This window comes from Sceloporus undulatus, chromosome 2 (assembly GCF_019175285.1).
Source record: "Sceloporus undulatus isolate JIND9_A2432 ecotype Alabama chromosome 2, SceUnd_v1.1, whole genome shotgun sequence".
NCBI classification, from domain to species: Eukaryota; Metazoa; Chordata; class Lepidosauria; order Squamata; family Phrynosomatidae; genus Sceloporus; species Sceloporus undulatus.
Window position 1 is genome coordinate 15,944,699 of NC_056523.1, and position 15,592 is coordinate 15,960,290.

The window sequence follows — 15,592 nt, forward strand, 5'->3', positions numbered from 1 at the left end:
TTGTAATAGACCACAAGGGCCATCCAGTCCAACCCCTGCCATGCAGGACTGACAACAAAGGCACCCCCAACAAATGGCCATCCAGCCTCTATTTAAACCAAAGAAGGAGACTCTACCACTCTCCGAGGGAGTGTGTTCTATTGTAGAACAGCTCTTACTGTTAGGATGTTCCTCCTAATGTTTAGATGGAATCACTTTTCCTGTAGCTTGCATCCATTGTTCTGTGTTGTAGTGTCTGGAGCAGCAGAAAACAAGCTTGCTCCATCCTCAATATGACACCACTTTAAATACTTAAACAGGGCTATCATATCACCTCAACAGTGCTCAACAATGGCTCCATCCTGGAAAGAAGTTATTAGGATGCCACAGGGTTCTGTCCTGGGTCCAGTGCTATTCAACATCACCTTTTAACTGTGTCAAAAGCCTTACTGAAATCAAGATATGTTATATCTACAGCACCCCATCATCTACCAAACTGGTACATTTATCAAAAAAGGAGATCAGATTAGTCTGGCATAACTTTTTGTGATTATGACGTTGCTTTCTAAATGGTCACTGAACTGCACAATTTAATTCCCGTGGATGCAAGTTCACTTAGTAAGATGCAAATATCCAACAGGTTTACTGGCCATAGTTATTTTATTAGGTGAAGTATATTTATAGGAACTTTTCCCTAACCCCCCTCCCCAACACACACAAACAACAAATTCAACACAAGAAAGATTATTTTTGCAAAATCTTGCACCATTTTGTAATAATAATCTTTACCTCAAAAAGGAGTATATAAAAAAACAAAGTAGGTTGGGATCCATACACTTTCCACATTGGTCCACACTTTCATTCCAGTAACTTTAGAAGCTTTAAAAGAGGGAACAATCTACAGTTGGAGATCGAATGATGGAAAAGTCTGCAGTTAATGAATTTGTCTTTAAAACATAGGTGATAACTGGAACCCTAGTAGCAAATTTGGTGCTGGCCACCAAAGTTTGATAGTACATTTAGAGGTAGTGTGGCCCAGAATATTTCAGGGGGGTATCAATGCGACTCTCCACTAAACCTAAAAGTCTGAATTCCCTTCATGGATAAAGGGTGTTCTGCTCAGGATTCAGCAGATCAGATTAGCTCCCTGCCACAGCCGGAAATAGGGCCTGATCTTCCCAGAGAAGGTGACTGAATGGAAAGTGAAGATCATCTTGTTTGTATCAGCATCAAAAAATTTCACGCATTTCTCATTGCAGTTGAGGGATACTCGGATCTTGCAAAGGTTACATCTCAGTATCAAAGGCTGCAGCTTAGGAGAAGTAAAAGCCACAAGGTGGGAAGGTGAGACACCCATTGGTTTTCCCACTGCCCAAATGCCCTCATCTGGACAAGGGAGGAAGAGTCCCTTCCTCCTGACCGACTCTCTAGCAACTCCTACAGCCCACATTGCCTTTTTTTTCCTGCTGCATAGTCACTTCCACCTCCCACCAATAGCTTCCTGAATTGAATGCCTCACAGCCCAGTACACAGTGCATAAATTCAAATCTCTCTGGGTTGTCAGGCAGGAGGTCTTGAGTGCTTCCCACAATCACACTCTTCAGATTGCTGGACAGGATGAGTGATGGATAGGCTGTGTCTTTATCCAGAGTCACACTCACTACAGGGGAGAAGAGAGAGGAGAGGGATGAGTAACATCATGGAAAGATGGTGGTTCAGTGTTGGGTCATAAAAATGGCAGCTTATGATGAACCTGCTTCGTTCCTAAGCTCTTCAGAGGAGACCCTCTAGATATAATTAAATATGAAGTCCTGTTTGACTGGTACATAGGAGGGCTCCTGATTTTGTTGTTCTGGCAATGGAATGCACTCCCATAAAAGTTACAATCAGCTCTTACCACTGCCTTTATGAAAAGATGCAAGGACATTTGTGAGAAGAGTTCCAAAGTCTGTACTAGTGCACTGTAACAGTGTTTTTAGACTAACTGAAAGGGTGCAGATATGTCCAAGCTTTCAAGATATTTTCAAAAAACAGGTGACTGAGGAAATGGACAAGAAAGTTCAGCATTCATGAGTGAAATCTATCTTTTCAAAAATGGAGGGCCCCTATCTTTTTTTCTTCCAGCACTTCCAGGGATTTTTCTTGGTGAAACCAAACACCATGTAGTGGTTTGAGTGTTTGGACTGTGACCCTGGAGACGAGGGTTCGAATTTCCTGTAAGCCCACTAGGTGATTTGGGCAATTCACACTCTTTCAGCATCGGAGGATAACAATGCCAAGAAAACCTTGTGGTATTTTAGCCTTAGGGGCTCTAGAAGTTGGAAATGACTTGAAGGTGCACAATAACAACAACTAGAGCAAAACCCCTCACCTACTAGAGTAGAGGTGGGCACTTCAAAGGGTCCAGTGGCCAATTTTCTATCCTTGGGACTATCTATGGGCCAAACTGCCTATGAATGGAGTGAAAATTGGAAGTGAGTGCAAATCCACTACTGGTTTTGAAAAAACAGAAGCTTTTGGATGTCAAATCAGGCAGAGGGTCCTGTGACTTATATAAAAGGTGAATGCCCCCCCCCCCGGCAGGTTTATAGGAAATGCCATTCACTCTTTTTGGTCAGAAAATAGTTAAGGGGAAGAGGGATGGCAGCCTTAAAAGTAACTTTGAGACCCCACTGTGGTAGAACCACAAGAGAATTTCTTTGGTAGCCTCCTGTTCTTTGAGGCAGAAAATATAAGAAAAAGTCTGGGTAGTTCTCATTACCACACTTGATTTTTGTAACATCTTGCCTGAGATCTAGAACTCTTGAAAGTTTTCACATATTTTTGTGCACTTTCCTTGGACAAATACAGGAATTACAAAAATATAAATTTTGTACAACAGGCTGCCTGTGTTCTATGTAGTTGATGTTTTAAAATAATGTTTTGTTATCTTGTATTTCTAAAATAAAATTTGTTTTCAGAGAAAGGAAAATGTGATCTCCCAGGGTTAACAGTTTAGAGTATTAAAACTGTTCTTTAGGTGAAAAAATTGGTACAGGTTGAGTTTCCCTTATCCAAAATGCTTGGGACCAGAAGTGTTTTGGATTTTGGAATACCTGTTTATGCATATACATACATAATAGAGATGGAACCCAACTCTAAATACAAAATTCATTTGTTTCATATAAACCTACACACACATAGCTTGAATGTAATTTTATACAACATTTTAAAATAATTTTGTGCACAAAACAAAGTTTGTGTACACTTAACCATCAGAAAGTAAAAGTGTCACTATCTTGGCCACACATGAAAAAGGTTTTCCTTTTTGGAATATTTCAGATTATTAAATTCTGGATAAAGGAGACTCAACCTGTATAGAGATAAACTTCAAAAACAACAACATTTCCCTTTTTCATTTAAGCCTAGAAAAAAATTACCTTTGGTTGGTTCTGTCCCAATAGATTCCAAAGACTCTGTTATAGGAAGAAGACAGCAACAAATTTAATCAGACTCTCATACATGCAACAGCAAAAATGATCTCAGCTTGACATTGCCCACAGGAAAGGCTGTGATTCCACCTTACCAATGTAACTATATTGATAGATATCTGTTGTTGCAGTTTTACTGACAATGCCAACCCCACAAAACCTACCTTTCCAGGCTATCAGTGTTCCCACCAAAGCATTTCTGAAGTGCTGCAGATCAGTGCTCTTGCAAAAATGTATGGAATCCTGTATCACAGTGTATGTTAGGTAACTTTACATCTACTTAGTATCAGTCGTCCCTCATAGCTCTCTCTACCGTGTTAAGTTAGCCATGCCTTAGTGATGTTGGGAGCATGAGGGTGCAAGGAGGGCTGAGCATCTGTGAGGGATTCTGGCAGGCTTATCCAGATGATTTTTAAATGATGAATTTTAAATGTGGATTGTTTTAGAAGGTGTATGTGTTAGGCTGCATCCATACTGCAGAAATAATCCAATTTGATAACACTGAATCTGCCATGGCTCAGTGCGATGGAATTCTGGGAACTGTAGTTTTGTGTGACATTGAGACTTCTGTCTCATAGGGCTCTGGTGCCACAACAAACTACAATTTCCAGAGTTCCATAGCACTGAGCTATGGCAGTTAAAGTGGTGTCAACCTGAATTATTTCTGGAGTGCGAATGCAGCCTTATTTGTCCTTTTTAAACTGTTGCATGTTTTAATTAATGTGTTTTAACTGTTGCTGTGTATTGTTTATTTGTTGTTGTTCCCTGCCTCAATCCATGGGGAGAGGTAGGTAGGAAATAAATATTACTGTTGTTGTGTTATCATGTGTGAACCAAGGTCATATACTCCATGAGAAGGAATGTGGAAGGGAGAAGCAAGGAAAGTTTAAAGGGGTTATAGAATTGAAATTTGGCTTGTTAATTCAGATTTGGCAAAAACTGTGCTGCTGTGCTGATCTTTCCAATGAACTCTTTCTGGTTTCATCCATGGAGTGTGTTCACTGAGTTAGATAGAGACAGGACATTACACTTAGCTATGTAGCAGAGGCACTATGAAACATGTTACTGAATTGTGAAGGTGTGTAATGCAACACCAGCAAGAAAGTTGTGATGTGCACTGGGCTCTACTAATGCATATCAGCGCTCTCTAGTTAGTGTCATGATGCAAAATGGTCCCAATGTGCGCTGGTAATTTTTCTGGCTTACTCAATGTAGTAACACAACAGCAGCATTTATTGGAAACAGACATTACAGAACTGCCCAGTTCTAATTCCTGCAGAAGTCCACTTATGAAGACTTTGTTCCCAATAGGATTCCAGCTGACATCTGCAGCACTCATCTGGTTGTTGGTTGCACAAAGACCAAGCAGCTGAAGAGACACCCCTCAGGGTCTTGCCACAAGTGCTTGTCCCAGCACATCCCATTACCAGGAGAGTGTTGTTGACATCATCTGCCAGTGCCCCGATTTGCAGCACTTCATGAATGCTACCAGCCTGAAAGATCTGCTTTTGGGGTCACATTCAGTCATTCACAACTGCTAATTTAAATCCTCAGCAGTTATAATACCGTAATTGTCAATGCTGCAGTCTTCTCATAGCAACTTACCCCAGTTCTCAACAATAAAACAGTTATCTTTTTTTTTTTAAAAAAAATCTGAATGCTTCAAGTAGTATTCCAAAGGCACAACATACAATTGGCCCTCAGTATCCAAAAATGATGCTGATGCTGTCCAAAAAGTGGACATTGGATTTGCCATTTTATATAAGGACATTATTTTATTACCCCGTTGTACATAATGGGACTTGAGCACCCACAGATTTTGGTATCCATGGGACAGTCTTGGAACCAAACATCAGTGGATACTAAGAACCAACTGTACACTCTTCCACCCACTTTGTCATTGCCTCAAGCTCCCACAATAGAGTGTGATCCAGTGGTATAAGGCAACACTTGACCTAGATGATACCTTTTAAAAACTATTTATTGAAATTACACTTCTGTTACTACAACAATGAGTACAGTAAATATGTAATGAAGGCATAAAGTTATCTCTTAGCTGTGTTTGTTGGAATCATCAAAACATTTTTGGAAGATGCTACAAGGACCATTTAGTCCAATTACCTGCCATTCAAGAATACATTACAGCACTCTTAGAAGATGCGCATGTAACTGTAACCATTGCTTAAAAACCTCTAAAGGAGAGTTGTCCCCCCTGCCACTGAGGCAATCTATTCCACTTTCAAACAGTTCTTATGGTCAGTAAGTTTTTCCTAATGCTTAGGTGAAATCTCTTTCCTTTTAATTCAAACCCAGTGTTAGATCGTGTTCTAGTTTCAAGAACAGAAAGCAAGTTCACTCAGTGACATTTCTTCAGATATTTAAAAATTTATCATGCTCTCATGTCACCTCTCAGTCTTCTCTTCGCCAAGCTAAACATACCTAGCTTTCTAAATCGTTCTTCATAAGATTTGGTTTTCAGATCTTTATTAATCTTGCTCTCCTTCTTTTGATATATTCCAGCTGGTCAATATCCTTCTTAAACTTCTTGCTGAGTGCCTTCAATTATTTTCTGACATATAACAATCCTAAGGCAAACCTATGACGAGGCCTTCTTGGCAAGATTTGTTTGGGGGGGGGGGGTTGCTATTGCCTTTCTCTAAAACTGAGAGGTCCAAAACACACTACAGAAATAATCCTGTTTGATACACTTTAAGTGCCCTGGCTCAATGCTAGAGAATTCTGGGAACTATAGTTTTGTGAGACATTTAGCTGTTTCTCTATCAGAGAGCTGTGGTGTGACAATAAACTGTAATTCCCACGATTCCCCACCACTAAGCCAGGACAGTTAAAGTGGTTTCAAACTGGATTATTTCTGCAGTGTGCTTTGCATGCCTAAGGTGGCTTCTGTGGCTGCTCCCAGGCTGTGGAACTCTCTTACACAGGATGTCCAGTTGGTCCCAGCCTATCTCTCTTTCCGCCGGCAGGTGAAGATATTTTTATTTAGGAAGGCCTTTTGAATTTTAATTTTGGAGTTGTAGTGTGTGTGTGATGGGGTGTGATGAAAATTTAAATAATTAAATGAAATTGTAGTATAAATATGTTCTAAGTGTTTAAAATTATTTTAAACCATGTTTTTCATAATACAGTGGGCCCTTGGTATCTGCAGGGGTTTGGTTCCAGGATCCTCCATGGATACCAAAATCTGTAGATGCTTAAGTCCCATTAAATAAAATGATATTTAGAATTTTATTTTTTAAAAAATATTTTCAAGCCATGGGTGGTTGAATCCATGGATGCAGATTCTGTGGCTACAGAGTGCCAATTGTATGTGTGTGTTCTGTTTTCCTTCAAGTAATTTCTGACTTCTGGTGACCCTAAGACGATCCTACCACAGGGTATTTTTGGCAAGCTGCTTCAGAGGGGGTTTGTCTTTGCCATCCTCTGAAGCTGAGCACTCAAGGTCACCCAGTAGGCTTCATGGCCAAGTGGGGATTCGAACCCTGTTCTTCAGAGTCATAGTGCAATGCTCAAACTACTGTGCCACAATTCTCTTTTAGGTTTTGTGATAAATGTTTTAGCTGCTATGGTTTTTAAACTATTGTAAGCCATCTTGGATCCCATTTTGGGTGAAAGGCAGGATATAAGTGCAATAAAATAAATAAATAACACCACCCAGTGAGTTTCTATGGCTGAACACAGATTCAAACCACACCCAGCACTCAAATCACTATGCCACACTGGCTCTCTACCTCATTAAGTTATCCTTGTAATGTACCTTCATTGCTAGGAAAATAAACAAATTACAAATAACTCTTCATTTATAATTAGCTACTTCCAAGTCTTGACCTGAGCTGTCTTTGATACCTTTGCAGTTATTCATAACTGTTTCTAAAGCAGATGTCTTCTGAGAATAAATTCTGATTCTCTCTTGCATTTGGAGGGGAAGGTGCACCATATAGCCTACTGGTTTCCTCTTACACCTAGAAATAAGAAAGTTATAGTGAACATATGCTACAGATGATTGGCTCTCTCCCACTGTATAAATATCTAGCTTCTCCCCCCCCCCCTCAAAAAAAATCAATTCAGGAGGAAAACATGAAATACTGTAGGCGGAGGCTGCCATTTGCTAATTTAATTTGATTTAATTGACTTAAGTTGCAGTCTTAAGTCTTAGTAAGGGGACCTATGTCTGGGAATTAGAACTGAGCAGTTCCATAATACCTGTATCCAATAAAGGGCTGTTGTTACACTACTATATAGGAGAGCCAGGAAAATTACCAATGTGCATTGGAATTGATACACAATGGAACCAATGTGGACTGGTCCTCTTGTTCATCAGGACACCAGTTAGGGAGTTTCAATGTGCACTAGGAGACGGTTGCTGGTGTCTTATTGCAATTCACTAACAGGGTATCTTAGGGCCACTGCTATGCAGAAAAGCATGCATAAAGTTACACAATGTTCACCATGACAGGATTCCGGCCATTTAATGCCTACAGTGGTGCCTCGGGTTACGAAATTAATTTGTTCTGCCGCGGCGTTCGTAACCCGATTTTTTTCGTAACCCGAAAAAGCCATAGGCGCTAGCGCTAAAAGCCGCGATTTCGTGCGAAAAAGCGCCGAAAAGCACCAAAATTTTTTTTCGTAAGCCGAAATAAAAAACGTAACCCGGAACAGTTTTTTCCTATAGGATTTTTTCGTATCCCGGGAATTTCGTAAGGCGGTGCTTTCATATCCCGGGGTACCACTGTATCTTTCTTCAAATACGAGTTCCAAGGCGGCTAACAATGAGTTGAAACGAAATACAGTTAAAACTATGGAAATACAGTTAAAACTAACTGTATGAAACAGTACAGTGAAAACAATGAGATGAAAGGAAATACAGTTAAAACTATGGAAATACAGTTAAAATTAACTGTATGAAACTATAAAGTTAAAATAATGAGTTGAAACAAAATACAGTTAAAACAGATAGTCACGTTAAAATAATTCAGTTTAAAAAACCTGAATATATTTTAGAATATAAACTGTACAGTTAGAATATAAACAATTGACTAGTTATACTAAGATATGAAAATGCAAAAATGCATCCCAAGGCTATACTTTTGGGGTCCAGTGCTTCCTGGCCCCTATTTTTTAGGACTAAAGTCAATCAGTCACACCCCCTGAAGTCTCCAAGGGGCACAAAGCAGCCATTTTGAATTACTGTATATACTCATGTATTAGTCTAGAAATTGAGATCAAAAAACTGACCCCAAAAACCAGGGTCGACTTATCCATAGGTCAATGTAACTACTGTACTTTAACTCTTACATACATAAAAAAGAGCCATCCGGAGCAACCAAAAAGAAGAATAGAGCCCCTCTACTTTTATTCACCCAGCCTTTAGGATGAGCACAAACAGTTAAGCCTGCCAGAATGTTCTGAGTTCTTTGGCATCATTTTCCTTTGCATCATCCTTTACATCCTTTGTTACATGCCCTAAGTTTTACCCTCGACTTATTCCCGCGTCATATCAAAACCCATAATTTTGGCCCCCAAAACCTATCCTCAACATATACATGAAGTCAACTTATAGTTGAGTATATACAGGTATGTATGGTATTGAGGGTGGGGAATAGACATGCACTCACTTTTTTCAAAAGTAGAAGTGACAAGAATCACTTCCCACTTCGGAAAAAAAGGCCTCCTGAACTAAAAGGAAGCCTGCCTTCCCCAAAGAAGATCCCAATAGCCATCTGGCCAATTTCAGGCCAAGATTTTTGGGAGGGTACTGTGGGTACCAAAAATGGCAGGTATATGATGAGTGTGGCCCTTCAAGGTCTTAAGGAGAGCCAAGCCACAATCCTGTGTGGCTCAGACTAGCCTACTACAGTCAGCCCTTCTTATACACGGATTTTTTATACATGGATTCAAGCATCCACAGTTTGAAAATGTTCAAAAAAAGTATAAATTTCAAATATCAAACCTTGATTTTCCATTTTTTACAAGGGACACCATTTTGCTGTTTCATTATATTTAATGGGACTTGAGCATACACGGGTTTTGTTATACATGGGGGATCTTGGAACCAAACCCCAGCATATAACAAGGGTCCACTGTAGCTTGAGAGGCAGAACTAAGCTATCCTGAGCCATTTACCACCCTCTGAACCTGTCAAGAGAGACATGAAGGTTCCTCTAACTGCCTTTCCATGCCAAGTGCAGAGTGATGGGTTGGAAGCACATAGTGACTGGCTATGTTCCCATAGCCAGATGTGAAGTGACTACATCATTCAATGAGGTCCACTCTGGAAATCTCTGTGGCTGATGTAATTAGCTGATGTGGCTAAATCGAGGGTAAAACGTAGGGGCATGTAACATGTAACAAAGGATCAAAAGGATGAAGCAAAGGAAAACAATGCCAAAGAATTCTGCCAGACATAACGGTTTGTGCTCATAATAAAGGCTGGATGAATGAGGTAATAGGGGGTGATGTCAGATTACGCTCTTGCCTTTCACCAGGTGATGGTTCCTTAAAAAAAAGAGTTAAAGTACAGTACATACACTGACCCATGGATAAGCTGACTCGGGGTTTTTGGGTCAATTTTTGACCTAAATTTCTACTTATACATGCCTTATGGATAAGTATGTCTTATTTTGGACATTGTGCAAGGGACTATTGACTAATGCCTACTGCAGCTTCCAAAAACCTTTCTCCCTTTGGACAGCTGTCAAAGTTACTACTGCAGCCATTTACTGGCCAATGGCCAACTACCAGGCAGCACCTTCCAGTTGCAGTTGTGGAAGAGAAATTAGGTTGTGTCTAGGATCTCTGGAATCTGGAAGAGTGACCATGGGCACTGTGGTACTGTCTTGTTTCCATCCCTCCTCCTGAGGTTTGAGAGATGCTGGTGGGGTGGAGTGGGGTGCGAGAAGCAGCTGTATATACAGTTATACATGCAGAGCATTATGTTCTGCACTCTTCAAAGTAGTCTCTCACAGCAGCAGAAATAGAAAGGTGAGTGAGAAAGTATCCCATACCTGTTAAGGGTGCTTCCAATGTCCTGGGAGACAGAAAAAGAGAGTAGTGCACATTAGCTCCTCAAAGAGAATACACAGTGGCTACAACCTGGCATGGCACAATATAATGGCTCAATATAATGTAATAGTTCTGCATGTTGTAGAACTGCTGAAAGCCCTCTCAATCAAAGACTGGGGAGGATTGCATTAGTATCTGGCTATATCCCTGTAACAAGATGTGAAGGAATTACATCATCCATTGAACTCTGCTGGGATCCTCCAGAAGTCTCAGTGGTAAAGGAATCATTTCATGTCTGGCAACAAGGATGTAGCCAGACAATTCTGTGATCTGCCAGGCTTCCTTCAGCCATAGAATGCTCTACAGTAAGTCTGGGAAGGGCTTTTTGATCATTGCAGAAGAAGAAAGAGAGTATCAACCTCAGCAGTGATCACAAATATGCATATGCAACCATGAAGTTAACTTAGGTCCACATGCCATTAATAGGATACCAATAATAATAATAATAATTAATTTGTTTTATTTATATACTGCTATTCCAAAGATCATAGCGGTGAACAGCAAGTAAGGTAATTAAAGCTTCCTTGGTCTAATTAGAGCTTGGAATAATGCTTTCTGGAGTATAATTTCCAGAACTGGCCGGCATGTTAACAAGCCTGATGTACCTTATTCAGCACACATCCTAGAGCAGTGGTTCCCAACCTTTCTAATGCCGCAACCCTTTAATACAGTTCCTTATGTTGTGGTGACCCCCAACCATGAAATTATTTTCATTGCTACTTCATAAGGAGCCCTGGTGGCGCAGTGGGTAAATGCCTGTACTGCAGCCATTCACTCGAAACCACAAGGTTGCGAGTTCAAGACCAGCAAAAGGGCCCAAGCTCGACTCAGGCTTGCATCCTTCCGAGGTCGCTAAAATGAGTACCCAGACTGTTGGGGGCAAATTAGCTTACTTGCTAATTAGCTTACTTGCTGTTCACCGCTATGATCTTTGGAATAGCGGTATATAAATAAAACAAAAAAAACCTGTAATTAAATACTGTAGATGTTTTCCAATGGTCTTAGGTGACCCCCATGAAAGGGTCATTCAATCCCCAAAGGGGTCCCGACCCACAGGTTGGGAACCACTGTCCTAGAGGTCTTTCTGGAGAGGAGGCTCCTACTGTTCCAAACTAAAAGTCATGGTACAAGTATTCTTTTCTGTTTTTTTTAAAACTACAGTGGACCCTTGTTATCCGCTGAGGTTTGGTTCCAGGAATAACAAAATCCGTGTATGCTCAAGTCCCACTAAATACAATGGCATAGCAAAATGGTGTCCCTTATATAAAATGGAAAAATCAAGGTTTGATACTTGAAATTTTTTGGGGAATATTTTCAAGCCATAGATGTTTGAATCTGTTTATAAAAAATCAATGTATAAGGAGGGCCAACAGTACATTGATGCAAGAAAAGATGGAAGCAATAAAGGAGAAACATAAGAGGGTTCCAAACTGAAGATGGTGTCATGAGTCCCATAAAGTACCATGAATGAGACAGTGGTACAGCACTGTGACATCCTGATCTGGAAATACCTTTTCAGTCTCACCTGCAAAAATTCACTTGGTAGTTGTTGGCACTTTGTCTCAACTTCTGTGATGAGGTCTGTGAGATGGGAACTCTCTTCAGAGAGCGTGGCAACTCTGGCTTTGTACTTCTCTTCAGTCTCTTTCTCAAGATCTCTGAGGTTGGTCAGACTGGTTTTCAATTTTTCTTTAAGAAAGGTGTGAATTTGGTCAAAGGGAGACTTGATTTTCTTTTTTTCTTCCTGCAACAGAACCTGAGGAAAATATAGACCTACAGTGAAATGCCAACTCAAAGATGCAGTGGCTGCCTGTGGTCAGGCACCAGCTTCTTTCTTATGATTGATCTCCCAGATTGAGTTCTGCAGGCTAAGATTCGCTGGCACAAGAGCCAAAACGGGAGTGTAAAAGTAGGGTCAGGGAAAACTTGGTTATGCCAGATGCAAACCTTCTGTAGCTAAGAGACACAGTCACAGTACCAACATAAAAGTACACCAGGACACAGGTAGTCCTAAGTAATTCCCAACAATTTCTTAGGCTGGGAGGGGCTTGTAACATAATAATAATAATAATAATAATAATAATAATAATAATAATAATTGTATTCAGCATACCTTCTGCCGAAATAGTACCTTTTCACATTTCACAGTAATAGCATTATGATTCCACTTTAACTGTTTTCCATCCTATGAAAAAGTTCCATCCTGGGATTGTCAATTTAGGGAGGAATATTTAGAATCCTCAGCCAGAGGGTGCTAGTGCCCCACCAAACTATAGATTCCACAAGATGGAGCCATGGCAGTTAAAATGAAACCACAGTGCTATAATAGTGTCATGAGAAAAATTAGATCACACCTGCAGTGATGATCTGGGAAAAGCCAGCACTTGGCCTCTCAATGCTGAACTGATTGATTCCTTTGAAAGGAGTCACATGTCTGAGGTGATATGAGATGTATATCTCTGGTGTCTTATTTGAAGGAACAGAAAACAAGCTTGGTTCATTCTCAATATGACATCCTATCAAATATTGTAATATTCCCAGGCTAAACATTTTTCCAAGGCTAAACATACCCAGCTACTTACATCGCTCCCGATCACTCACCCTGCCTAGCCTCTCCGCAGTGGGGCTGAGCGAACGCCCTGCCCAGCCTCTCCAAGGCCAGCCCCTTTCCTCGGGAAAAAAGCGTGGCTCCAGAGAGGCTCCTGGGTGTGCGATTGCGCAGCCCAGCCTCTCCAAAGCCAGCCCCTTTCCCTGGGGAAAAAGCCTGGCTCCAGAGAGGCTCCTTGGCACGCAAGTGCCCTTCATAGCCTTTCCCCAGCTGGGCTGTCCCTTGTGGATGCAGCCTGGCTGGGGAGAAGGTCGGGTCAATTACCCATGACCCGTGTATAAGTCGATTCAAATTTTTTTGGGTCAATCTTTTGACCTAAATTTGTCGACTTATACATGAATATATACGGTACATACAGTTTACCCCTTCATGGGTGCCTTTCCATCTTTCTTTGCCTCAGGGGAGTAAACCTTCAAGTCTAAATTGGCAAAATTTGGGTGCTTTTCACTGGTACCTGTGGCATGCATTCCAGACACAGAAATCACCATTTAGCTGGCTTTGTTGAATAAAATGAAAAACATGCAACTTTGAAGCTAAGCAGGCACTCAGAGTTGTTACCCAGAATTTATCTCCCACTTACAGAACTGGAAGAAATCCTTGCTGAGTGGGGTCATCCTTTCAGCAAACCTCAACAAATATTGATACAGTGTGCAGGAAAATAATCTTTTGCAAGTCACCTGTGGAAGGCTTTGACTTGAAAAGCAGCATATAATTGCATGAAAGAATTTAATAAACATAAATAGATGGGGTAGGCAGAAACAATATGCATGTAAGTCAAACACTGAAGTATGTTTGCATCATCTCCAAACTCACTTTCAGCTTATAAGGTGTAAACAGGAGGCACCTACCAGACAGGCTTGTCTCCCCAGTTTTTCATCTTCTATCTGTTTTAAAAGATGTTCTCTTTTTTCTTTCAGACACTTCAGCTGGACCTGCAGTTCTCCCTATACAAACAGGAAAAAAGGTCCTTCACTTCAGACTGCTGGGAACCTTTTTGCAAAATTTATACCAGAGTTGACAAGTTTAAGCCAAATAAAAACAAAACAAAACAAACAACACTCTTTCTCACTGATTATTAATATACGTATGTATTTTAAAGGTCTGGTTATCATTACTATTTTCCAACTCTGCTACTGGAACAACAATGACGGTTTGAATTTAAACATCTTAACTTTAACAGTATTACTGTTAGACCAGTATTCAGTTTGCTCAAAATAGCTAACACAGCAACCTTGAATTTTTGGAACTAGATAGCTGCCAGAAGCTTCAAAGGCAAGGCCTGAACAAGAGATAATTTGCTGAACTTGCTAGCTTCAAAGTAGATAGGAGATGCCTGAGTTTTGGCATGGAATATTGGGTCAGCTTGACCAAGAGACTGGTTTGAGCCAGAAAGATAGAAAGGGAAGTGTTTGATGGGCGACAATTGTAGAAATTGATGTGTTGGAGCAAGTATAAAGCAAGGAAGTTGTGAACATAGGATGGAGACATCAAGAGGAATATGTCAAGTTGACCCAAACAGTTGGCGAAGGTGTGGATCTGGGGTGCCAAATAAGTTTGTGCATGTCAAATAGAAGTGTAATACCTGTATGTAATTAACACAGGAGTTGAAACTGTAGTTTGTAACCAGTCATAAATCTGGATTATGCATATATTATTGTAACCACAAACTAACTACTGTATATAAAAATATCAGCTTTGCAAGAACAAAGAATGTCTCTTTCTTTGAGGCACCTGTATGCATATGTATCTGGCTCTGGAAAATAAACTGCTTCCTGATCAAGAAAACCCATCTCTTTTACCTGTCTGTTGGGGTCCTAAGAGTGCCATCCCAAAGAGAGCTGGGGTAACACAACCCTGTTTTATATCCTAACCTTCTTCATTGGAGGCATCTAAATGCCATTTGTTGGCATTTCGTTAGTGGCACAGGCAAGTGGAAGTCCACCTTATACCTGCATATGTATTTTTTGGGACACTGTAGAGGTTGGCATCCTCTTTCTTCCTTCACAATAACCAAGAATGCCCCTTACAGAGAAGCGTTCCCAGGCATTGCATAACTGTCACTTTCTATTTGATGTTCTTTTGTTGCCTGTTTTATTGAATCATTTCCTGTATTGCTATGTATTTTATATGTATTATCCTACTAGAGAGGCAGGCTAACTCCAACAGGCCTCCTTGGAAGAAGATTAACCATCCATTAAGAAGCCAAGCCCTCCCTCCAGTCCATCTGCCTTGGTCCAGGCCTTGGAGGTAGAGAAGAACTGCTGGCCCTCATCCCCTTCCCCTCCACTACTCCCTTCTCCTTTTGTGTCGTGTCTTTTTAGATTGTAAGCCTGAGGGCAGGGAACCGCCTAATTAAAACATTGTATGTACAGCACTGTAAATTTACAGTGCTTTATAAATAAAGGATAATAATAATAATAATAATAATAATAATAATAATAATAATAATAATAAT

At 40.5% G+C, this 15,592-nt stretch overlaps 1 protein-coding gene across 1 annotated transcript in view; it reads right to left on the reverse strand.

Moving 5' to 3' along the window:
* Nucleotides 1-545: 545 nt before the first annotated feature.
* Nucleotides 546-15,592, reverse strand: part of LOC121921072 (zinc finger protein RFP-like) — a 17,697-nt gene continuing 2,650 nt past the window's right edge. Inside the window, exons 2-7 of the mRNA XM_042448556.1 lie at nt 13,986-14,081; nt 12,055-12,285; nt 10,472-10,494; nt 7,314-7,429; nt 3,399-3,434; nt 546-1,639 (exon numbers count right to left, since the gene is read on the reverse strand). Of these exons, the coding sequence (XP_042304490.1) occupies nt 1,407-1,639; nt 3,399-3,434; nt 7,314-7,429; nt 10,472-10,494; nt 12,055-12,285; nt 13,986-14,081 (735 nt within the window). The 3' untranslated portion in view covers nt 546-1,406. The remainder of the gene's footprint in view (nt 1,640-3,398; nt 3,435-7,313; nt 7,430-10,471; nt 10,495-12,054; nt 12,286-13,985; nt 14,082-15,592) is intronic.